Source organism: Siniperca chuatsi, linkage group LG17 (genome assembly GCF_020085105.1).
Source record: "Siniperca chuatsi isolate FFG_IHB_CAS linkage group LG17, ASM2008510v1, whole genome shotgun sequence".
NCBI classification, from domain to species: Eukaryota; Metazoa; Chordata; class Actinopteri; order Centrarchiformes; family Sinipercidae; genus Siniperca; species Siniperca chuatsi.
This window is the reverse complement of record NC_058058.1, coordinates 21783142-21809277: the sequence shown is the minus strand read 5'-3', so window position 1 is coordinate 21809277 and position 26136 is coordinate 21783142. Positions and strand designations below refer to the sequence as shown.

The window sequence follows — 26136 nt, the reverse complement described above, 5'->3', positions numbered from 1 at the left end:
CAATTCTTCCATATTGCCCCATATTGTCATTAAAGTGAATGCGCTAAAAGCAGTTGAAGTGTAATTATTAGGCCCTATTATACAGCCTGTTAAAGGCAGGAATGTTGGGCTGTTATTTCACCCCGCCGTTTTGTATAAAACGTACAAACAAGGGATGGGGGGGCATTGTTGTTAAGCCGGCAGCAGAGGTAGTAACAGAGCTGAATCGAAGTCTGTGTATATAGGGGAGCCGGCAGGATGGTACACACACTAGACGCCGATGCTGTTGTGTTACATGTCACGCCTCTATTGCTCCCGGAACGCTGGCATGCTATCTCAAAACACACTCTGGAGCAGCATTATGTTGTTGTTTGGTTCAGTGTAAGAAAGCCACCGTAATGATGGGTCTTCTTTACAGCAGTATTGTGGGATCTCTGTTTAAAAAGGGCTACTGAAAGCAGTTGAAGTGTATTTTGAGGGTAAGCACTGAAAGCTGTTAAAATGTACGTTGTAAACGTTGAATGGAATTGAAATGCTAAAAGAAATGTCCGTATGGATGTAAGCACTTAAATGAGCTGAAGTAAAATCAGTGAAAGCAGTTCAGTTCAAGTGTTTGGTGAAGTGTGAAGGAGCAAATATAGTATACATCTATACAATAAAACTCCCACAGACAGCAGACACGGTTCTGTTTGTACTACATTAGGTGTCCGTACACGGAGGTGTTAACACGTTTGTTGGAGCATAAGGTTTGCGTGTACAGTCCATGTGGTCTTACATTTTGGAAATGTAATTTAGGCTTGATCATTAAAACCAGATAAAAGCGATCAAAGCAGTTGAAGGGTCAACTGATGAATAAGAGTTGATCAGTTGAAGTGTTACTTGATGTGTGAGAACTGAAAGCATTTGAAATGTCAGTTGACATGTGTGTGCTGAAAGTAACTTAAGTGTGTATTGGTATGTAAGCACTGAAAAACATTGACATTTCAGTGTAAGTGCAGAAGCTGAAACCATGAAAGCATCAGTTGAATAGATGAGCATTTAAAATATAATTTAACGTGTAGGCGTTGTATGTGACTGAAAGGAGCATTCAGGACCAGTGTTCCCTTTAAACTGATGATTTGTTTGGTGAATCATTTTTTATGTTGCCCAAGTAAAACTATTGTGTCAGTCATCTGTTATTGTTCCAATTTGTCACCAAAAGTGAGGAAAGTATAGCTTTGGTTTGAGAATTATTCAGAGATTTTTTCCAGGAATGCAGGCTTTACTGACCTGCCATCCCTGGATGAAGGAAGAAGGTATGGGGATTTAATGCACACAGCTCCACATAACATTGCAAGAGCAAGGCAACATAAAAAGCTTTCTTTAAAATTCATCTAAGGTACGGCCTTGGCTGCTGAGGATGGATGGTCTGCCTGACCTCAGTACTGTAAGAAACACTGCTGGTAGTTGAGCGAGTCCATTGAGAATGCAAGGTGTTTCTGACGCCTGAGGCCACATCAGACCTCATCAGGCCAGCTGTCTGGATCCAGGTGTTGTCTGAGTCGAGAGGCCTCACCCTCCGCTTCACCCACAGCTTGAGTGAGAGTGTATTTTTATTCAGGCATGTGGCACATTGTTTGTGTTGTGTGTGTATATGCATGTGTATGCTTTTACTAAAGGCCAAACCAGACAAATCTGACTTGACACTCAAGAAGGACCTCGTAACCTTGACGTGAGGAGGGGGTCGAGCCTGCCAAACAATCAGATTACCCAGAACGACAGGCAGGAGGTGGCTTTCCTGATATGTGAAAAGACAAAAAACTCCCTTAGGGCTTTGATTGATGGCCTCTTTGTTGTCTGTGTAAGCTAACCTCACCCTAAAAATTCACAAGGTGTACGATTTTGTTTATGCATGCCTAGTGAGCAGAGCAGCGAGGTGAGAAACAAAACATTGTGTTTTAAATTAGCAGGTGTGACATGATTTTCCGTGTGGTTTTGGTTGGTCGATGGGCTGAATGCAAAACAGCATGTTAGACATACAGTTAACATACACAGCTTTAGCCTTGCCACACAGCTGCGCAAAGATAAACAGAACCTTATGGCTGTGGATTAAGGACAATGCAAAAATGTGAGAGTGAGCCAAATTTCAGATGTGCTTCTTAACTGTAGATGGCTGCAGAAAGCTGAGTCAGAACATTGTTCTTGGGGAATGAACAGGAAAATGTCTCCACATAATTACGAATTCCCATGAATAATTTTTAGCGATATGTGGAGCAAAGAGGTGATAAATTGCATTTCTCTGCATTCATTGCGTGCATGAAACATTCAAAGCGAGGGGTAATGGTGCAAGGGAAGTTGGGTGACTGTGGCGGCACTTTTCTTTTTTCTTGTTTACATTCAAAGTTCCGTCTGGGGCTTCTGTCATTAGCTGGGAAGAGCCAAAACTTCTCATTTCGACACGTGCCACACACACATCTTGCTCTTGGGAACATGGTGTTTTTGTTTACTGTTTACATGAACACATGCACATACACACACACACACACACACACACACACACACACACACACATGCTTCTGCATGCACACACACACACACAGACCTCGATGAAAGGGAGCCCTGAAAAGAAGCTCAAAGGCAGGATTTCGCTCCTCTCCTTTACCCTTCTATTTTACCTTAAAAGAATATCAGCTTTGAAGAAGCTCTATGAAGAGAGGTATATAATTTACAATCATTAAAAACTGAATGTGGGATGAGTTACGGCTGTATTTTTATAAATGCCCTCAAGGTAGAAAGCAGGTGAGGAGTAGGAAAAAATCTCAGCACTCCTGATAGTCTTTACAGAGCTTTAACGGCTAAGAAAGGCCTCTGATCTCCATCTGCAGCCAGCCTTTGAAGGCCTAAATGCATTTCTAATTACCAGAGCTCAAAACCAAGCGCTAAATCCTCTGTTGGTTTCAGAGATTATTTATAGTATTTGTGCTTTCTAGACACTATTCACCTGAGAGAGGCAGGAGAGACCATGGTTTGACATATCAAATGGGCTGTGAGCCCTGTTTGATGTTGCTGTGTCACTGAGCCAGCGGAGTCTGCAGCGCAGGATATGAGTTTTAGCCTGACAGTCCATCTGTTGTGGTGAAGGAGGAGGCTGAACTGAAAGCCAGAGTTTTGTTCATAAATTGTACACAAATAAAAAGGAGAACGATGTCTACTCTTTAAAAACAATTAACAGCACAAAGTGAAAAAAGCTTTTTTTTTAAAAAAAAGAAAATATGGATATATATTTTAAAGAAAAGTCTTTTGTACTGTGGGTCCTAATGATAGCTTGGTATGGATTTCTGGATTCATATTTCAGAGATGCTGAATGGTGAACTTGAAGAAATACACCCAAAGTTTTTGGGAGATTGTCCTGCACCTGCAAAGCTCAGTACCGAACCAGTTACCTGCAATTATCTCTAAATTCTATTTTCATACAGAATAATCTTGTTTTTCTACAAACAGAAATTTACGCCATCAGAATAACTATGCTATAATATACTTTAAAAAAATGCACACATAGGGGCTGTAACTTCTACAATGACCCACTCCTTTATTAATAGAAGAAAACTGTGTTCACAAGGAGATGTAGACTAGTACATTCCATCATACTGCCCGTTAAAACACAATGAAGTCTTTACTCATTCTGTTTGGCACAGCACCCCTGCCTTAAAGCCTAAATATCTCTCACAGCCACTTTACTGTTTGCTTACTGATGACACAGAACCAGGGTTGAATGCAAACTGTTACCTGAGCAATCTCCCAGAGGTAACACTGGATATAAAAACTTAAGGAGCCACAGGGCATTATGTTAAGATATATATGTATCTATAAACACCTTATTGGCTTTTCATTTGGGTCCGATGAATGCGGCCGGGTCCCATAAATCAATGCTGTAGGTATATCTTTAGCAGGAGAGTGTAGAGCACTTACATCAAAGTGTGAGGGAGAGAGGGAAAGCCCCTGAGTGTGAAGCATGTTCTATATAAATCACGCACAAGTTCCCACCTGCACACACACACAGTACACACACAGAAAAACAAAACAATAATAACAGCACTGAGAACATCGATGAAAATAACAAATGAAATCCTTGAGTGTGAGTAAACACATCCAGCCGTTCCTCTGCCCCCTGGGCTCAGAAGTGGCCTACTTACTTTCAGCACAAATCACACCACTCAGACAGTCATATCAGACCATATCATTTTTTAAAAGTATAAACAAATGTTTGGGTGTCCCTGTCCCTGGTAGATCATTGGGTCTAGCAGTGCTAAGCTGCGCTATGCTAATTGTAGTTGATGGTAGGTGGTGGGTGATAAGGAACTGTATTAGGCTAAAAAGCTAAAAACTGTGCAGCAGATGAAAATGATGCTGAAGTAGTTCCTGACCATGTCACTGATATATTTTTATACTTTTATTATACATAAAATATGATAAAACTGCTAACAACTTTTGTTATTTGAAGCTACATTAATCAACTTTTGGCCAGCAGGGGGCAGAAGAACACCAAGATATACTAGCAGACACACAGCCTGACTATAGAGTTGTCCTGGCTAATGCGTTAGCAAACAGTTGCCAATTCACACATCCAGCAGACACATAGCAACATTATCGTCTAATTTGACTTGTGTTTCTGTTCCCTGACAAAGGTCAGGCTATTTTCACTGGCATTTGAGCTCTGGTTTGATGCTAACGTTAATGCTAAGCTGTTTGGGACGGGGCAGGTGGGTACAGTGGGGTATCACAGATCTTTTGCCACAAACTGCCTACTGCTGCTGAAAACCAGTCCTCCAAATTAAATGACAATACGCATAACGACACATATAAGCCTTTTCTGATCTGACGCCACTATCAGTAGAACAACATTATTTGTCAGTTAACAGTTTGTGATCTAATATCACTATGGTTAAGGTTTGGTTTAGGCACAAAAACTACTTTAAGTGGATTAGGGAAAGGGAAAGATTATGGTTGGTAGGAAACAGGAAGTGAACAGCCGTTCAGCGTTTCGTTGACCCTCCTCCTGCTGTGGATTTTGTGACGCTATAACAATGTCACACTATTTACTACTGCTCCTGAAGGACAAGTGTCATAATTCCCATGTCTTCTTGAGGGCTTTGTCACTTGAACATAAACATATGTTGGTTTTGGGAATGTGCTGAAACGACTAATGCTGTTATTTTTATTGGGAGGACAAAAAACTTAAAATGGGGTTTATGAAAGTGGTGAGACTAAACGATGTAGTAAAAATTGTGGGCCGTAAAACCAAAACAATTAGCTAAAATAGGCTAAAAAGGTTAGAGCTGCAGAGTTGGACCTGTCAATGCTAGCGACCCCTTTTACATTATTATTTGATTCAGTGTAATAAAAACATGGTTTCTCACCTTTATTTCCATGCAGATAGTTATGGCTTTATTTGCCCAGGTTGTGAGATATCTATCTGTGAGACTTCTGCCGACACCCCAAAGGAGATGAATGGAATTTTGTTTGTGGTGCTCACAGCTCTGAAACATTACATTTAAAAAAGCAAAAACAGCAATGAGCACTTCCAGAAACAATGTCCTAATCCAAAGACCTTGCTGTGAATAACTCTTTTCCTTTACCAAAGAAATAGACAGAGATCTCAAAACTTGGGCAAATAAAACCAAAACTATTGGCATGGCAAGATATTGTTAGTGTTCACAAACAACATTATCATCCCATTGGAGTCGTGTTTCTGGCCCTATAACAAATGTAAGTGAATTTTCACTGGCCCTTTGTTGACCCTTATATTCGTATAAAATTGTTGATTAATGCCATTTAAATATATATTAATGGATGATTAATGAGCAAATGTCACTTGAAAGATGGATGATTTTGGTCACTAGGTTCTTTTCACTTACAAGGTCAAGGGGTTTTGTCAGTTCCAATTGCATATTTTTACTGTACTGGTCTCACTGTACTTTATTACATACCTCAGAAAAGTATACACAGATGGGTGGAATAATGGTGTCCACATTTCAGCAAAAATGACAAACAGGAGCAGAATTATTAGGGCATAAAGTGTTCTCACATTTTCTTCCAGTGAAATGAGCTATTACTTTTTTTTAAACAAGAAGAACTGGAATCATTTCCCCAATTCCTCTCAGCTCTGTCAGAAATAACACAACCTGAAATGTCACATTAGTTATTTATTGAAGCAAAAGACGTGATTTCACCTGCCATGTTTTTTGCCCTCCGGTTTGTTAAGGGGCTGAATTAGTTTTTGGCTGCTGGGTCTGTGCCATTTTCCCCCCTTTTTTTGCAGTAACAGCAGAATATATAAGCCCTCACTAATGGCTTTTCTTAGAACTCCTGTCTCCATGTGGTAGAACAAGACTCCTGCAATGCAAATAAAAGTCTGTACTTTTCAGGAGAATAGCATAATGCTCCATATAGTGTCAAGTAATATTACAAAACACAAGATCTTAACCAAAATTCAAACCCTCCTTGAAAATGTCTGCATATTTGCTTTACATTTAGTTTTTAATCTTTTAAGCACTTCTTCAGATGCCTCCCAGAGACATTGATCATCAACAAAATAATCACCTTGTGGGCATGACAGGGACAGAGAAAGTCTGGGGGATGGGATGAAGGGAGAGCTTGTTTTCTGTGGTGGGTGGGTGGTGAGGGAGGGAAACGGAGGGTGGGAAGAGGAGACGATGGATGGAGGGAGGGGGGTGGGGGGGGGTGTTACAGACCTAAGCAGGTGTGACAGTTCTGAAAGCTTTCATGGGGAAAAAAAGGTTTCTCTGGCCTTGTAGCGATGCTAAACTGAGTGTGACCCTCAGACTGAACCCAGCCATCGCTCTTGCTTGCTTTCTTGCCTAAACCACCCAAGAACAGGAAAACCCTCCACTGACAGTGTGTAGACTACAGGATTTAAGCATCCAGATTCCTATTCTCCTTCTATTTGTCTCGCCACCACTTTCATTTTATCTTCCCTGTTTACTATTGTCGGCTTAAGAAATACTGTATACTATAGGGATGAAGGCCCTTTTATTTCAAATTGAATATAATCCATTTAATGTCTCCTCTGATTACATGGTTTCCACCATAATCACATTTAGTGAAATGTCTTGAAAACTATTTGATGGATTGTCATGAAATTTGGTTTAGACATTCAGGGTCCCCAGAAGATGAACCCTAATTACTTCTTGGTGATCTCTTGATCTTCCCTGTAGCCCGACAGGTCTAAATTTTCACTTACCCAGGGAAATCTCAACATCTACATGGATTGGCACAAACCATGTAGACCATGGCACAAAAGACATTCATGGTTCCCAGAGGATGAATCCTAATGACTTTGTTGATCCCCTGACTTTTCCTCTTGCGCCACCATGAGGTTGACATTTGTGGTTTTGAGTAAAATGTCCCTGTAAAATGTCCCTGCAATCCATCCACTGTTGGATGGATTGCAGTGAAATTTGGTACAGAGATTCATGTTCCCCTCAGGATGAATTGTAATCATATCAGTGATCTCTTAACTTTTCATCTAGCACTATCATCAGGTCAAATTTGTTTATATCCAATCCTTTAGTTTATGACCAAATACCAGCAAAAATAATGTAATTCCCATCAGCTTCAGCTGCACTTGATGTTGTGCTAATTAGCAAATGTTAGCATGCAAACACGCTAAACTAATATGGTGAACATGATAAACATTATACCTGCTATCTTCAGCATTTAGCTTTATCATTGTGAGCACATTGGCATTTAACTCAGAGTACCACTGTGCCTAAGTACAGCCTCACAGAGCCACAAGCATGGCTGTAGACTCTTAGTCTTGTTATACTGCAGTTTGTAATGATTGCAGTGAAACCTGTCATAAGGAGCTGCTAAGAATTTTATTTGTTTGACTTTTAGTGGAGCTTCAGACTCCCATGATGCGCTAAATCCTGTTTCTCAGGCTCATCGGCCCTAACAAGGATAAAACTCTAGGGGAACACCGAATCCTTAACATCTTTTGGAATCTTTGGGGCATGAAAAATGGTCAAATGCAAAGGTCTAAAATAGTGGTGACTTATATAAGCCTAACCCTAGTGTTTACCCCCTTCCATCTGCCCCTGTTTACCCCAGACTGTGGCTCTGTATGTCAGGGGACAGGGGAAGTCCACACAAGCAGAAGGCAAGAGCGCAAGCTATCGGATTGGAACTCCTCCACCTGCCAAGAGAAGTAAGTCTTCCTTTTATGAGCCAATTGAAATTCAGCTCACAGGCGATCCATTCTGTCAATGACAAGAGGAGTCAGGACAACCTTGCAACCCCCAACACTAATAACACTGTAACGGTCAGAGATAGATCAAGTGAACACTGATAGTTAGAGCGGGTCTTCGGCCTCCCATAAGTGTTTATTGCAGACAATTTTTGCCTTCATTTGTTTTGAGCAGATGCATTCCTGAGTACAGCTGCGGTCGATCGTAATAGTTTTCACTCCGGCAGCAGACTGACAAATGACCTACAGTTTTTGCTGTTTGTTCAAAGAGCATCCGCCTGCAGATAATGCGTGCTACTGTATATGCTTAAAGACCCAATACACAAGGAATGGTCTGCTCTCTCTTTGTATGCATTAGGCCAGCTCTAACCTCTGACCCCTTGTGCTCCAGTCAATGGCATGACAGGTTCATTACCACCATCTGAATCGGAGGAATCAATCTGTTCCAGACATTCTGCGCTTTTTTCACTTGCACATAAGTGTTTTTGAATCAATACAAGTGGAGAGGAAAATGCGGGATTCGAGTAAGAACAGGCTTCTTCTGATGGACCCAAGTTCAGCAGCATGAGACACACTCTTTGTTATGATCAGCACCGCCACAAAGGGGCAGTAGAGAGCCTGGAATGGAAGTGCCACATCTTCAGGGCACACTATCTGAACTAAAATTATATTAACAAATTAAACACTGAAGATGTGTCATCAGCTGTCATTATACTATTTATATCAATTAAAATAGGCCTACACTTGATATGAAAATATCTTATACTGCAGTACATAACAATTCAATACACATTAGATTTGGAATATGGTTTCTATTCACAGACTTATTCTATTTTATTGTCTATTATGTATGGAATTAGCTGTATTTAACTAACTGTATTTTATTTTCTTTCCCACTATCTATCTATCTATCTATCTATCTATCTATCTATCTATCTATCTATCTATCTATCTATCTATCTATCTATCTATCATTTTTAGTTTATACTCTAAGATTTCCTATTGTCATGCCACTGTCCTCAGGTGAGAATATACTGTAATATCCCTGTGATGATTCCCAAATGAAAGTAACTCTATAATGCAGATAGGGCATTTGTGGTCATACAATTAGTCAGACTACACCTACACTTCTAGAATTTAGTTTTTAAATAATCTTATTAAAAATACAATCAGAAACATAGTACATTTTAAAAAGATAAATAATCTAACCATAAAAAAGCAATCCATGTTTGACCTGTTGGCCATTGCTTTAACTCCTCTAATGCTACAAAACTCTACAGACACCACAGTAAAGATAAAGCTGCCTATAGTAATATGGCTATAGTGACAACCAAATTTCCATATATGGTCATTAATCAGTTCACTTTTGAGCACCTCTGGCTCTGATACGCAGACAACTTCAAATATGAATATTACTGTAATAAGTTCCTTTGAGTTCCCCTCAGAGTAAAGAGAACCCAGTAGTAGACATTTTATTATAACTGTACCACACCCATACCAGTATTGAAAATCTGATAGTGGGATTATCGCTGCTGGAGGCGGCGCGCATCCACACAGCACACGGTAGGCGGCGTCAGTCCGGAGAACTACGTCCTTCTGAGCTCACTTCCGCCGACTTGAATCGGATCGCTATTCTTCCAGTCTCTCACCGCTTTTGTTCTCCCATTTCCATCCAGCCACCGCTGCTGAAGAGAGGGTTCCAGCTGGTTGGGAAACCACAAAGACGCAAAGTAGCGGACCCGTCCGTCACAGAAACGCCTGGTAGCCACATGCAAAGCGCCGTCTACACAGGGGATAAGCGGCACTCCGTAGTTACTTAACTGGACTACTTTTTTTCTATTATTGTTGGGGGTTTTTTGCGCTTTTTCTGTTACACCGAAACTGACTTCCCCTCTCTAAACTCAAAATGGAGAACGACGACAAATACCTCCCCGAGCTGCTGGCGGAGAAGGACAGCCTGGACTCGTCGTTTACACACGCCATGAAACTTTTAAACGCAGGTGAAGTACTGTTATATGGTGTTTGTCTTTCAGAGTGTGGTTAGTGCTTTGAGTTTAAGAGGGGCAACACACGGCTCGTGAACGCACCTAAAAAGACGCACACCTCCAGCGTTGGTCGCCATGTGTTTGGTTGCGGGACGTGGACTGCCCCATTAACCGCAACACTAACATTAAGTGCATTCATAATGGATAGGTGTGTGTGTGTGTGTGTGTGTGTGTGTGTGTGAGAGAGAGAGAGATACACGGCGGCGTGTAGGAGTTAATTTGATGCTAGCTAATGACTAGTGTCTGAGATTGTAAATAGCCTAAAGCTGTTATAACACCACAGAAGGAGACACTTTAAAATATTCTTCTGAATAATTATCGCTTCCTCTCGTGCAGCTGCGACGTGTCGAATCCGTTTTCTTCAGTTAAGTTACTATCGGGGCTCGTGCCGAGTTTAAACTTGAAGACTCGGACTCTTTTAGGACAAACGGTCGTTTGTTTTCGTTGTCGAGTCCCTGTTGATCTCATTGTCTGGCAGCTATGTTGCGCAGCAGCCTATAAATGTGCGGCAGTATCCGTGACTGTGGTCACCTCGCTACCGCCTAGTAGCGGTGTCAGATCTTTCAAGTCCTGCTGTCCGTCGGCCGCTGCTGAAGTGTCCTTGAGCAAGAGACTGCAGCCTTGGCAGCTCCGAGCTGCTGTGCTGTAGCTGTGCTGGAGAGGGGACAAGAGGGAAGACTGCTTCTGATATTTGTTATGTCCCTGTGGCAGTCACCTTGCTCTGAAAACATGCCTTATCCCGTTATTAATGTTTTCTGTATAAGCTACATTTTTAGAGGGACAGTACTGAATTGCTGTCAGAATATGACTTGTTAAGTAAAATAATCTAGTGACACTGTGGGATAATGTACCAGAAAGTAGCATAGGATAGCCATAAAGTCTCTGAATATCATAAGTCTTTACATGGACGTTACAGTGACACTATAGAAAATTAAAATATGCTAAACACCATTAGGATATTATAAGCTAGCTATTGAGTGTTATAGGGAATCTGAAGAACTGCTAGTTAAGTGATAATTTTGTTTTGTCTGCTTTGTTGCCCAAGTGCTGTCCCAGTCAAGTATCTTAGGTTCCTCTGGTAATCATTTAGCCAGTCTCTTTGTCTAACAGGATGTACAAAATCTAGGCTACATCTCTGAAATTGAAAGTGAGAATGGCCCAGAAAGACAGCGTGTTGTGGGTTCACTCGGTTCGACATCTACCGAGGCACCCCCGATCTGCAGCTGGTAGACTATTGTAGCTGACATGTTTGCACATCGCAGGCTCAGGAGTTGTCATGGCCAGGAGTGAGGAGGTGGTTTGAGATGAAGTGCTGTAATGGTGCTTTGGGTGCTGGAGACTAGGTGCTATGCCACATGGAAGAGGTGACAGAAGGTTGTAGGGAAGAGCTGATAGCTGCCTCTCAGAATGTAGCTGTGAAAACTGTATCTTCTTAAATTGTGGTTTGAAAGGTTCAGGATTAGGGCTACAACTAAAGATTATGTTGATTATTGACTAGTCTGACAATTTTTTTTTTGATGAATTGAATCATTTTTTCATTTTTTTGGGAAATGGCATAGTGAAAAAATGTCCATCACAAGTTCTAAGAGTCCAAAGTGATGTCTTTACATGTCTCATTTTGTCTGATCAGCAATTCAAAACCCAGATAAACTCTGTTTCCAATGATATAAAAAAGAGAAAAGCAACAAATCCTCACACTTAAGAAGCTGCAACCAGAGATTGGAGTTTTGCTAGAAAAATGACTGGAACAATTAGTCAATTGTCAAAATAGTTGCCAGTTAATGGATTAATCAACTAACTGTTTCAGCTCTATTCAGGATGCTGACAAGATCACAAAAATGTGCTAAATGAAACAGATCAGATATACTCTTTAATCATTTTGTATTCATCTGGATGCACCATTGTTTGGCATTCAGTAAAAATTGATTGTCAGTCAAAAGATTTCAAGTTGACTCAGTTAAAACCAGGCAAAATTAGGCTGAAAGTCACTTTTTTATGTCTAGGATGCATATAACTGTAGTTGAAACAACTGTTGTAAACTTGTAACTTGTGTGTCTAAAAATAGTTGGCTGAATTTGGTTGGGATGTTAAGTTTTAACCTGTATACCGAGATGGCTTATGACCTGCAAGTCTCTAAATCAATGCTTACTTGATAATGTAAGTGGCTATAAATCCTCCTCATAAGTGAGCTGCTCTTTGCTTCTTTGATTCCTGTTTGATTGCACGAACACTTTGCCTGAAACATACCTCTCTCCTTCCAGAAATTGATAGAATCCAGAAAGGCGAGACTAAAAAGGAGGAAGAAACATACCTGGATCTTTTTACAACAAAGAACATCAAGCTTAAGGAGCGAGTGCTCATACCTGTCAAACAGTACCCGAAGGTGAGCTATCTTTGCCCTTGTTTTTTTTTTTCTTCTTCTTCTTCCGTCCTCTTTTTTTTTTTTCTTTCTTTTCACTGTGAACCCCTCTTGATTTAATTTATCCTGCAGCTGGGTTTCAATTACTCGAAGCCATGGGGTTACTTGGGAGTCTCAAATTACTCTTCTCAACCTTGATCTTTAAGCTCCAGAGTATAATTACAGCCGATACTGGCATGTTTTAAAATATCACTAAACGGATCAAAATGTTAATATTACTATGACTGGGATAGCTCTATATTGCACTGTAATTCATACTGTGTTCCGAAGATTGGATCTTCTCTCCTGTTTGTGTTCAGCAAATGTTTCCATTCAGTGTGAAGTCTTACTTGGCTTTATCATGTAACCTCAGGTGTACTCATCCATGTCCATTCAATCTATATCTGACTCACACACATTGATTTTAGGATGATGGTTTAAGATGTTGGAGGAAGGCATGTGAGGATATAATCTGTCCTGTGAAACTCATTGCTAGTTGCATAATGCTTCGTTTGCATGTTGTTGCATTTATTTGGATCAGTTTGAGTCACCTAAGTTTATATGGTGTCTCACTAAAGCCTGTAGTGTAACTTTTAGGACTTTACTTTTTGACATTTACACACCTCTTTAAAAAATTCTTCCAAGAAGTTCTACAAAGGAATAAGATCTATAGTTGCATCAGATCAATATGATGTAGGAGTCTGGTCTGTGGTGTAAGACGGCGGTCTTCGTTTGTCAAACTTAGATTTAGTTGATACATCAGTCCGCTGTGTCAGGGATGACAAAGCTAGTGAGTGTTTTCAGATAACAAAAGCTACTTTTAAAACTTCTGCAGGAATTGCTTCCTTGGTGGAAACTCTTCGCTAAATGTGTTTGGCAATGACAGCTAATTGTAGGACACACCATATACACATGGTAATTACTTCAAAAATTGAGGAGGTAAAGATTGCAGCTTTTGATCACAAGTCGGTTCTGGCTCAGTGCTTGGATGATAGTAGTGAATAGTCACTGACGGCATTACAGCCCTCAAGGGAACATATTGACCTTGTCTGGTAAATCTACTACTTTAAGGTTTGCACCTTCACTCTCTTGGTGTGAAACTCACCTCTGCTTTGATTGTCAGGCAAATTTTGTTCTGCTTTGTTTTGCTATTAGTTCAATTTCGTGGGGAAGATTTTGGGACCTCAGGGCAATACAATCAAACGTCTGCAGGAAGAGACCGGAGCCAAGATCTCTGTGCTGGGCAAAGGATCCATGAGAGACAAATCCAAGGTAATACACACAGACACACACACACACTTCTGGTGTTGCACACCTGTGAGAAGGGTACCTGAAGTACATAACACATATGGCATGCATTTGAGAGGAATGGAAGGCAGTGAGCCCAGATGGCGTCAACTCGCAGGATAGGTCGGGTGAACGTAAACGTAAAGCCAAGGGCATCCACGCACTGCACATCTGTTCCAGGAATCTTCAGGATATCCCGCTAAACCTGTTATCTACAAGTTTTGATTTAATTATTAAGCTGTATAAAGGAAGGAAATATCACACCTATGCCCGATGCCCTCTGAGGTGGATGTAATGTGATTACTTCTTACATAATTAATTTTGTTTTAGTGTTAGGTGTGTGCTCTCTTTGACTCGCTGACACTCCTGTGATGTTGCCCTTTTTTCAGGAGGAGGGGCTGAGGAAAGGTGGCGAGCCCAAGTACGCCCATTTGTCTATGGAGCTGCATGTATTCATTGAGGTGTTTGCCCCCGTGCCAGAGGCCTACCTGCGCATGGCACACGCCATGGAGGAGGTCAAGAAGTTCCTGTTTCCTGTGAGTCTGACTTTATTGTTTTGCATTGCCTGTGTCTTGTTGGTGTCCAGTGGAAGATTGACTTGTCTGCGTGGACTTTGCTAGTTGCGCCCAACAATTATTTTTTGCCGTTAATGTTGATTATGTATTAAATTCATCATTTAGCCTGTGAAATGTCAACAATATTGACAAACACTCAGTAGAAGTTAACAGAGGCTAAAGTGATGTCTTTTAGATTTCTCAGACAAAACTTTACTGTTCAAAAAATATGTGAATCTTTTCATTTGTAAAATTGTAACAGCAACTTTTAAATTGATAACTGACAGAAATGATAAAATCAGTATTAGATTTGAGTTATCCTCAGTCAACTAATTGAGTTGACAACTCAACCCTACAAATTGAACTAAGGCTGCAGCAGTTTCCTTTCATTTTTGAACTAATCTGCCAAATATTTTCTTGATTTTAATTGTTTGAGCTGTAAAATATCAATTGAAAATTGTGGAAAATGCCTGTTAGAATTCCCTAAAGCCAAAGTTGATATTTTCAGATAGCTTGTTTTGTCTAATCCATAGCCAAAACCTCGTATATGACTGATTCACTATCACATAAGACAAAGAAAAACACCAAATCGTCACAATTGAGAAGCTGAAATTGGGGAATGTTTGACATTTTTGTTTGAAATATGACTTAAGATTAATCAAATATCAAAATAGTTGCCAATTAATTTTCTGTTGCTTGACTAATCAGTTAATTGACTGATCGTTTTGGCTCTAAATTGAGCCCTAAAACAAAAGCCGTACACACATGCTTAGTCTGTAAGTCACAGTTCTCCCACCATGCTTGCACACCAGCCAGAAAAAGGCTGAGAAACCCCGCTGGAATCTGTGTTCTTGGGTAATTGACTGAGGGTGTGTCTTTCAGAAAGGTCGAGCGATTCGCAGCGTCTAACTTAAACAAAGCAATGTAATGTAAAGCAGTCAGTTTAAGCGGAGGAACTGGGTTGCTTTCACTGTGTCCGCGGGGTTACCCCTTCATCTGGCTTGCCTTCATGTCTGCCCATCCCTGTGTCTTTACCTGCGTCTCAGTCTTCAGGGAGTGAGGACAATCAGCGTGGAGATGTTTAGCTCCCAGACAGATATGTGGTGGAATTCACCCTGCGTGGCCTACACTTTATTGGTTTTATACTGAGAGATTCTTGAGTGCGGGCCAACCTGGTCTGCTGTCAAGCCCGGCTGAAGCCCATAGTCCTTTAACAATGGCTCATGCCAAAGCATGCCAATAGGTGCCCTCGTTTTTTAATTAGTGTGCAAGGTGCTATAGAAAGAATCATTTGGATCAAAGGCGAGATGAACGGGCTGATGAACCAGTTGCAATGTTGGTATTGCTGTGTTATGTAAAAAGCCGTCCCCTGCAGAACCTGTCGTTACAATTTAAGGGCATAATCTGTCAGGCTTGACGGCCTTCATTTGGACCCGGGCCATATATTAATAAATGACTCAGGTTCTCAGGAAATGGGTGGATGTGATTTGTTGGTGTGATGTTTTATGTATTACCTGTACCCCCCCAATCAGGTATTCCAGAAGGCTCTGACTCTTTTGTTCTTCCTCATCTTTTTTTATATGTATACCTGTATGTCTACTAATGTAAATGCAAAAGAAGAGCCTTGCTCCTATGTGAAGGATTTGTAGATCCTTTTATTTCTCTATACTGACACTTTTTTAAAATAAATATTTTCTATAAAATGTTTAGTCTAAAGAAACTTAATTAATCTTAACACCTTGCTGGATAAAGACATGTCACCTCACTGGCTTGTTTAATGCAGCTGCAGTCACACTGCTCCTCGCCTGAGATGAATTTGTATTCTTATGCTGCAGATAAATTGAAAACTGCTGCTTGCGCTGCATATTCTAGTATCTGCCTTTTTTCTCTTCTTTTTCACCATCATTAGAGCTCAGTTACCATTCCAGGCACTGATTTATGAAAAAGAATTGATTGGGTCACAGTGCAGCCTTTGTGATTGCTCCCCGAAGAGAGGCGACGGATTGTGTTGCGGGATTTGTGCTGCTCAGACAGACAGCTTCACTTATCCATCCCAACTTATTGTTTTTGCAGATAGAATAAGGTAACTGGCGATGTAGTCACACCAGACTTGTCAAGAAGTGCAGGGAGAAGTGATTTACATTTTGTGCATGATGGAGAGGCACAGGAAGGCAGGAAGTGTGGATGGATGCTTTCCAGCCTCCCACATCCCCGACCCTCCCGCCCCTTCTCTTTAATACTCTGAGTCACTGGCACTGAGACTTTCTCTTCCACTCGCTCTGTTAGCCATTAGGGAGATGCTGTTTTGTGAGCAGCTCTGTAATTGTGTTTCACTCTTTATTCATCGCTTGTTCTTCCACGCTCCTCCTTTTCTTCCCTCTTCTCTCTCTTTTTGGCTTTTCATTTGTGCACCTTCACTTTTCCCATGTCACGTGCTGTTGTTTCTCACCCGCTCTCTTTCTTTTTATTTTCTTCCTGTGTGTGTGTGTGTGTGTGTGTGTGTGTGTGTAGGATATGATGGATGATATCTGCCAAGAGCAGTTCATGGAGATGGGCTACCTAAACGGAGGCCAGGAGCACGGAGGCCGAGTCCGAGGCGGCCCGCCGGCCAGGGGCCGCGGAGTCCCCCCTGCTGGAGCACACATGTGTGGAGATGCGCACACACACACACACACACACACACACACACACACACACACACACACACACACACACACACACAGGCTTTTGGACAAAGCCAGCCTAGTGGTTTCCATCTGTTTCCAGTCTTTATGCTAAGCTAAGCTAACTGGCTGCTCCATGTAGCTTCATATTTAGAAGCTACGAGAAAGCGAATGAGAATATTTCCCAAAATGTCAAACTATTCCTTCAAGTAGAAGAACACAGATATTAACTCTGTTTTTTTCTCTCCAGGGGTAGAGGAATGCCTCCTCGCGGTGCCTCCGCCAGGGGAGGTGTGACTCGAGGCGGCCCAGCCAGAGGTGGCGCAGTGAGGGGCGCTCCAGCAGGAAGAGGAGGACCTCCTGCAGCTCCGGCCAGGGGAGCCGTGGCACCCCGCGCCAGGCCCCCAGTCGGCGGGCCCCCCCAGAGGATGGCGCCTCCACCCCACCAGCACACCCCTGCTGCAGCTGCAGATGGCTACGAGGAATATGTGAGTATAACTGGCAGTGGAGGGTAGTTTTAATTTATCCATTTAGTCTATATGTTGATGTTCTCAGCACAATTATATTATAGGTTATATTTATTATTATTATTATACAAACAAGTAAAAGATCTCTTTAAACTTTAATTTTGATAAGGTAGACATAGGAAATGATAAGACCTATGAGGAATAAGTAGTGAAACAGCCAAGAGATGAGTTTTCCTGTGGAGACTTGATGCCATCAGGTTTGACGAAGCTAAATCTGACCTCTCCCAACACGTGTCTCCTCTGAAAGAGATTGTTTGGGGCACTCTGTAAGCTTTGAATTGCTTGTCCGTCAACACAGGAATAAGTGATTTTGGATGCTCAAGACATACGGGGAGTGTGTCTGCTTTAGTACAAGTGTAGTTCTTTGGGAACATCTTGATATTCATGATTCATGAACAAGCCTCTCCTTAAGTCTCACTCTGTTTCTCTGTTTCCTTCCCTCTCCAGGGCTACGATGAGAGCTACACAGACCCGGCCTACGAGTCATACGACAGCTATTACAGTCAGCCGCAGGCGTGAGTGAATCAGACGTCTCTTTGGTTTTCACCTGCTTCTCACAAAGTGCACACACATTGCCTAGTTGATGCTTTCACTCGGAAAGGCATTTGAGAGGAGCTGACTTACCTTTTAGCCACTCTGCACAAATTCAGCGATTGTACTTCATGGTTTGGATGGCGGTGTTATTTAGGAGAACCAGTCGGGACTCAAATGTTCCATGCTAGCGAGCTAAGCTTTGATCTTATTCATGGAAGCCAATTATCATCCCCCTGGAGATTACAGTCAGCCGCTACTTGATGTTTTTCAAAGATTAAAAGTGATATTTCTTATTCTCTCCATGTTTTTGACCATTAGAGAGCCAGAATACTATGACTACGGACACGGAGAGACCACAGAGTCGTACGAGTCGTATGGTAAGGAAAAACTTTCTTCACTGTCAACAAAGATGACCTAATTTATACTGTTTAAAAAGATGCTAAATATACAAAGTGCATATAAATATGACCAAAAAACAAAAGTTAGATAAAAATATATTTATTGTATTCAATTTGTATTTTTAAGTCCTGTATTATGCAACATTTCCGTACATGGTGGTATGAATGATTTTTCATTTAATGATTGGTTGATTGATTGGTATAATATAATAAAGTCTAAAAATATTGATAGCCCACCATGTATGACTTTAAGTTGGAGCCGCACTTAAAATTGGCTTTTTTATTTCCAGCCAAAATGGCTACTAGATTTTAAAGTTAAAGCCACTAACTGGTAACTTTAAAGGTACCCTGTGGAGTGTTTGACCACTAGTAGCGCAATGGAACAATATTTTTTTCAGTTGTGCTTGTATTGGGCGATGCAATACATATTCCTGCCAACGGTTTGTTATTCCAACACCTTTTGTTAAACCTCAGGGATACACACAATACGTTTTGGTGAGAAACACTGAATGTAAACAGAAACTTGGTTTGTTTACAAGAAATCTCCACAGAGCACCTTTTTAATGTCCACTAACCAAATTTAGTTTTCTGTAATTAATCTTAAAGTGGTTTGAGTCTATATTGCATTGTAAATGTGTTTATTTTTGTGCGTGTCCTCTCCAGGCCAGGATGACTGGAATGGGACCCAGCGAACAGTTCCAGGGAAGGCCCCTCCACCCTCCAGAGGTGCCAAGACGCCTTACCGGGAGCACCCATACCGACAGTACTGAAGCGGACTCACCACCCTTAATGTGTCGCCCTGACTACCGCCTGTCTACCACGGCAGCTCTTGCTTTAAGCAGCCCGACAAAAGTAATTGTCCGTTTTGTCTTTGGTTTGGTCTTTTCCTACACTGGACTTTATACGAGAGAGTAAATTGGGAACTGAAAATCGGAACTGGTTTTTGAGATTTGACCGCAAACTCCCTCCCCCACCCCTACCTTGTCGCACCACCTAACCAACCAGCCACCAATCCTTCCACCCAAAGCGGCTTTTAGATGGGTTAGAGAGGAGAAGTTGGCGTTTTTTTTTTTTTTGGTTCTTTTTCATTTGAATTTTTGTTTATTTTGCTGTATTTTGTTCTCTAACCCTTTTTACCCCCTCTGGCTTTTTTGCATTGTTGATCGTTAATTTTTTAACTGTTTGGGAATAGTCATTTCTAGTGGAATTAGTGGCTCATTATCCTCTTGTCTAAGGAATCCATTTTAATTGTTTTTAAATACAAAGAATCTGTCGAGGGTCAGTTGCAGATTCCCATTTAGGCTACATTTCAAAATTCTGTTAATATAGCCAAATAAAAGACCTTTTAAACTTTCAATTATGTAATATAGACACACAAAAAACAATCTTAAATTAAGTGAAGGTTAAAGAATCAATGTTAATGGAATCAGTACAATTCATTCTTGATAATGGTTTGTTTTAAATAGTTCTAAAACGTTGTCCATTTAGACTTAGGCAGCAATATTTGTCATTGTACTTAGAGTTTTGAAATATAGCCCTAATAGACACTGTTGAGATGGACTGTCCTCATATCCTCAATTTGTTTTACATGTTAAAAACTAATTTTAAGACTCTGAAGACAAAATGTTTGTTTAATGAGAACACGGCCGAGAGATGGCCTCCTGTTATGCTAAAAACAGTTCAGGTCTTCATTTTGTGATCTGATTCTCTATAAACTGCATGCACAAAGTACACAAAGAAGGATTGGGACAAAAATCTCCACATGGGTCTTCTCTTTCTATAGAGAAGGGATCCTGCAGCTCAATCCGAACTCTTGTACATATTTTAAAACATCCTAACTGTACTTATTCTGCCACTAGTATCTGTACCCTCTCCATAAAATGCATTATGCTACATGTGTAAGCTTGCCTAAATAGGTTACTAAATCTGTCCAAAAGATGTTTTGCAGCAGTTTGTCAATAAAGCTTAGTTTGTTTTTTATGAAACTTAACTTGCTTTATTTGTTTCCTGTCCTAGTAAAATTCTGAAATGGCCTTTTTTAAACAACCTTCAGCAGTCAGATGTAGGTGTTTTCCTTTGTTTCTCATTCAAAACCGCATTTTAAATCTAAATGAATGTATTGACGTCTGCAGACTTTAACCCTACTAAATGATGTCTTGATTGATTATCAAAAGAGCACAACTTATTCTTTCTCTCTCTTTCTATACTTTTTAAAAAGGACCCAGAGGTAAGACCTCTAAAATAACCTGGATAGCTTCCTAATGTGTATAGAGTTCTAAAGCATTGAATGCCTGGGTATGTATAAGACTTTTTCAATCCTCTTACCTGTGGTCGTAATCGTTAATGAGAATTGCTTTCATAGCATCTGAAAATTAACTGAATTCAAACCACCATTCAGGTCTAGGCTTCATTGTCATGAATGACGCTGGCGCGATGGCTACTTTAGTACAGAGTAATGGCAGTGCAATGGAGAGGATGGTTATAACCTAGAGAACTCCACTGTAAAGGTAACCTAACCCTAAATGTTTAATTTCGTAGTGTGTTTATCCATTGACATAAACTTGCTGGTAAATGCGTACAGTTTCTTAAAATATTATTACAGTCATGGCAACAAAAAAGAATCGACTCAAAAGTAAGAAAAAAGTAACTTCCAATATCATACAGTAGTGGATTTTATGTACCAAAATAACTATTCTGTGTACTAACAAAATATATTAGAATAGTGTTAATGCAACTCTTGCTAAAATGAACAAAGCCAAATCTATGTCAATATCTTCTGTACAGTTGAGCTGCTGTAACTTTTTTTATTTGCTGTGTTAGGGTTGCTTACTGTAATATTTAAAAGGTTCTGCCTGTACAAAGTTATTCAAAAAAGAAAGCTTGAGTTGCATGAGCATATCTTCTCCTGTAGACATTGCATGATATCTGTCTCAAGTTTCTCCCAGTGTTTTTAGACGGCGTATTGATTTGGGGTTTGTCCTTCCTCCAGGCACAGCTATCGGTCACCAAGTGCTCGGAGACTGACAATCTGCTGAAGTGAGACCATACAAACCTCAGGTTGGTCCGCTGCCGCACCTATTTCCATTAAAAAGGACCACACCGCTGGTTTTTGCTTGCTTAAGCCCATTAATTTACAACCTGCATACTTTTTTCATTACCACTACACTATCGGCACACTGAAAAACACTGGGTTAAAAATGTACCCAGTGTGGGGTCAATATAGCACTGACGCAATACTGTGTTAACTTTATCCAGTACCAATGGGGTGTTTTGACCCAGTGTTGTTGTTATTCTTATTTTACTGTTGGGTTACTGGGTCAAAACAACCCTTCTGTTGTCTACCCATTGGTACTGGGTAAAATTAACCCAGTATTATGTCAGTGCTATATTGACCCCACACTGGGTCAATTTTAAAACACTGTTTTTTAGTGTGCATATAGCAAGTCTTAAAGATCGATTTTTCTACCTTCCGGGCAGCCATTAGTGTCCATTCATGTTTGTACAATATGAAAATCAACCTGCATGAAATGTGTAATCCATCACAGAGAACAAATCCACCTTCTTCTTTTTTTGGTCAAACCTTAATTGCTTTTGTAGCAAGAAGAGCTCATTTTGGAATCTTTCCCTGTTGGCACATTCATGGACACTCAGACACCTGAGATCTCAGGTGTCCAGTGTGGACAAGTCTGGATACAGAGAGCAGCCTCTTCAAAGCGATAGTTTGACATTTTGGGAAATATGCTCATTTGGGTTTTTGCCTAGAGTCATGAACAGTAAATTTGATGCTGCAGCCGGTTAGCTTAGCATAACATAAAGCATGGAAACAGGGAAAAGCTAGTCTGGCTCTGTCCAAAGGTAACAAAATCCACCTTCTGTACAAAAACTGATGTGTAAAAAACGACATATTGTTGTTTTACATGGGGGGTAACCAGGGAGCTGGAGCTTCAAGGATTCTCTGCTGGAAACTGGTCCAACCAAGAAATAGTTGGACACATACCTCCCTGTAAAATGGCGAATTGTCGTTTTTACACTTTTGACCATTACCTTTGGACAGAGCCAGGTTAGCAGTTTCCCACTATTTTCAGTCTTTAGGCTAAGCTAATCGGCTACTGCCTGTAGCGTCATATTTGCTGTACACACACACAAGAGTACATATTTGGGGGTTTTTCCATTAATACATCAATAATACAATTCTTTTTAGCAGCTGAAATCAACACTAAGTAGAGTTTTTAGTCCCTGCTTTCAACACTAACTTCAAAAAAAGCTGACAAATTTCCCCCTGTGATGGATTAGCCTTCTCAAGCTGTAATGTAAAGTATACACAATTTGTAGGTAATGGTCTAAAACATTCAAAACCGCTGGTATGGTCTTTTAACTTTTCCCATTTTCCCAAAAGCCATTGTGCAAGACATTTTGCTGCAGATGCCTGGTAGCATTTCAGACAGTGTAACATTATGCAGCAGCAGCACGTTCATGATATTCACAGCATTTCAAAGGTTGGTTGATTCTGATGATTGCCCAGCTCCTGTAAGTCGCCTGGCTTTTGACAGTGTCTGTGAATTGGTGTGTGGCCACGCATGCCTTCAGCGAGTCTGAGCGAGGGAGAACGCGACGCCGGTGTCAGTGTGGTCTCAGGGAAAGTGACTAATGAGGATCCGTAGCTCAAGGCTCTCTGACAGAAGGGAAACAGCAGCAAGAGAACTCTGGCGATTCTCGAAATGGAACCAGCAGGAGGAGAGAGGTGTCAGAGGGATTTCTCATGATGTCCTGTCCGTGCCTTGAAGGCATGAAAAAGTTAAATGAAGCCTTGAAAAGTAATGCTTGGTGGTCAGACTTTGAGAAACACAACTGTCATTGGCATTTTAGTAGAGGGAAGCTGGTTAACGAACCATTTCAGAACATGTTTGAGATGTATTTTGATAGAAAGGTCACTCACTTGTTTGAAGAATGTGTTCAATGGACTACTGCCAATTTTTAGACATGTTAGAAAAAACATCCTATTTCTTTGTGATTAAAGCAGCACAATAGCTGGTTTGGAATCCTTAAGATTTTCACCAAAGTCCCTCAGCAAAATCTGAGTATTTAATAATGAAAGATATACCTATGCTGTTTCATGTCCAGACTTTATAGAAAGCTTGAATTATAAAAGAGAGATCTCTTGTCCTTGGTTCTTGTTAGCTGTTATGTTCGATGCTGCTGCAGAAACTGAGACCTTTGACCACATTAGCTGTTGATTTGAAATATTAATGCACTAATCCAAAATCACCAGTCTTGCCATTAATTAAGTCTTACTTAGCAAAATGTTGTTTAGCTACTGCAGGAAAACTGCCTTTTAATTATTACAACCACTGCTTAAAAATTCAACGAGAAAGTGGGCTCTTTTTGCCAAGCACTCTTATCTGTCATTAAATCACTGTAAAGCAGAAGAGGATTCGTGAGTTAAAGAACCAGCGTTGTGTGTTTACATGTGCGCTCATCCCGATGTCTCCCCTGTGGTTGTCTCCCCTGCAGTGAAGCCGTGCACAGGAGCAGCTCAGCATGAAGGAGGTGGTCAGACGAAGCTCTCGGGGCGCCCTGTTGAAAGGAGTGGCCCAAGGCCCAGCTCTGTTCCTGGCAGGGACGACTTGTAGTGGCCGGCTGCCAAGTTGACCCACAGGAGCCAGCTGATGTGGTGCGAGGGAGAGGAGCTGGCTCAGACTCCCACAGGAACAGGACTAAGACTGCAGCTGGTCAGCGAAGACATTCAGCCCGCTGAGAATCCAGCATAACCAGAGACAAAAGAACAACTCTCATTTTATGTGTGCTATTTTCTACTATTTCTACATTTTATGTCAATATTGAATTACTATGCGTTCTCCTCGTGTAATTATTTTCTAACATTGAAGACACCCACTTGAAGCCTTTGCTGATTGTATGCTGCTGTACACAGCTTCTGCAGACCACCCCCTCTTCCTACAAATGTAATTGTTCCAGCCTAATTTACCATAAAATGAGCACTCCATTTATAGTAGGCTGTGAAATTGTTTTTAATTTCTATTAACCCTTGAATTAGATGTGAAAAGAACTTTACTTTCTGCAAGGCAAGCTGTATTCTCCCATTAAAGGAGAATTGTGACATCTGCATTTCAAGTATTTGATTTTTACATTCTGGCTGCGTGTTGTTTAGTATCCATGCCTTATTGCTGCGTGAAAATAGACTCAGTGCTCGAGAGTTAAAGATGCCCGGAGAGTGTGGATCGCTATCTCGCAGCGGCCGAGTTCACCGCGAGCTCACACATGCCGCCGCATCTTGGCATTGCACGGCCTGTGTAGCCCTGAGGATATCAAATGCTAATGCAGAAGTCTATTTGCATGTACTCACATGTACCCTCCCTGCAAATGTGCAACACTTTTCATAACCAGTGCTGGCCTGTTCTTGGCAGTTCAGCATCCAAGTATGATAATTCAGAGAGATGGACCCAAGAGGAGAGCTGGATGTGAGAAAGGGACAGAGGGTGAAGACAGACATTACTAACTTCCATCCATCTATCCGTCATGCCTCTGTTGATTTGATTCCCCTCTATGCCATTTTCTGCCATTATCACTGATGATATTACGGCTGCCTGTAGTGCCGAGTTACATTTAGAGGTCAAAACTGTACTTTCCTGTATTAAAAACACATTTCTCTGTCCCGATTCGCTGGTCAAAGGCAGCATTAGCCAAGTCAGAGGCTCCATTTAGTTTATTGAAAAAGCTAGCAGCTTAGAGGATAGAACATTAGATATTAGGATAGAAACCATCATTTGAGATGAAATGTCAACGGGCCATATCCAAAACAGATCATTTTTCAGTCTTTATGTGCTATTATGTCTAAAATAATGATTTCTATGTCTCTTATAATCTAATGAAAGATAAGTGATGTGGAAGCCATCTCCTCTGTTTGAATCGATGAACTGTCAAGAGTGGAAGGCTGGAGAAGAAAGTAAATGTTACTGTGCAATGATCAATAAAAGTAGACTTGAATATGATCAAGCCATGAATCAGTCATCTGTGATGTTTCCTGTTGGCTGTAGCTGCCTGCAACACAGTCTGCTGTTTCTACCCACCTCCACTGCCGTGGTGCGTTCACATCGCGCTATGTGGGAGAATAGATGGAATAAGGTGAGAGACAGGAGTCCAAGCTGTCTTGTCTTTTTGAGGCGGGGGGGCAGAGTGTGGAGGAGGATGTGTTAAAATTCTGCGTGTGTGTGTAATAGAGGTGGAGATACTGGAGGCAGATATGGTGGACAGCTGGATTGTATCTTTTGGTCCTGGCGGATTCACACCATCAGAGGAACATCACACGCTGATGCCTGTGAAGACGGTGAGAATCAGCCTCCCCCAGATACACATCAGCTGCTGCCTCATCAGGATAGGCAATAATCTAGGTGACTTGTGGTGCTTTAAGTGGGGTGAGCTGACCCCCAATCGTCCTTGATCTTCTTGGAGAATTGCAGGGGAAGCTTTGAAGATGTATAGGGGCGGTTA

The 26136-nt window shown here is 41.1% G+C and overlaps 1 protein-coding gene across 7 annotated transcripts; it reads left to right on the top strand.

Annotated features, from left to right (window-relative positions):
- Nucleotides 1-9790: 9790 nt before the first annotated feature.
- Nucleotides 9791-25637, top strand: khdrbs1b (KH domain containing, RNA binding, signal transduction associated 1b). Of its 7 annotated transcripts, none has more exons than XM_044171449.1 (14): nucleotides 9791-10224; nucleotides 12531-12652; nucleotides 13823-13939; nucleotides 14344-14490; nucleotides 17020-17153; nucleotides 17422-17659; nucleotides 18146-18213; nucleotides 18551-18609; nucleotides 19294-19482; nucleotides 20647-20692; nucleotides 20849-20857; nucleotides 21029-21137; nucleotides 21620-21687; nucleotides 24142-25637. In XM_044171449.1, exons 1-9 carry the CDS (start codon nucleotides 10131-10133, stop codon nucleotides 19398-19400), a joined length of 1086 nt encoding a protein of 361 aa, XP_044027384.1. In that variant the 5' UTR covers nucleotides 9791-10130; the 3' UTR covers nucleotides 19401-19482; nucleotides 20647-20692; nucleotides 20849-20857; nucleotides 21029-21137; nucleotides 21620-21687; nucleotides 24142-25637. The 7 variants fall into 7 exon arrangements, with proteins under 7 accessions (XP_044027384.1, XP_044027383.1, XP_044027385.1 ...); XM_044171448.1 differs by having other exon boundaries at nucleotides 20849-20925; XM_044171450.1 differs by lacking the exon at nucleotides 21029-21137.
- Nucleotides 25638-26136: the final 499 nt, after the last annotated feature.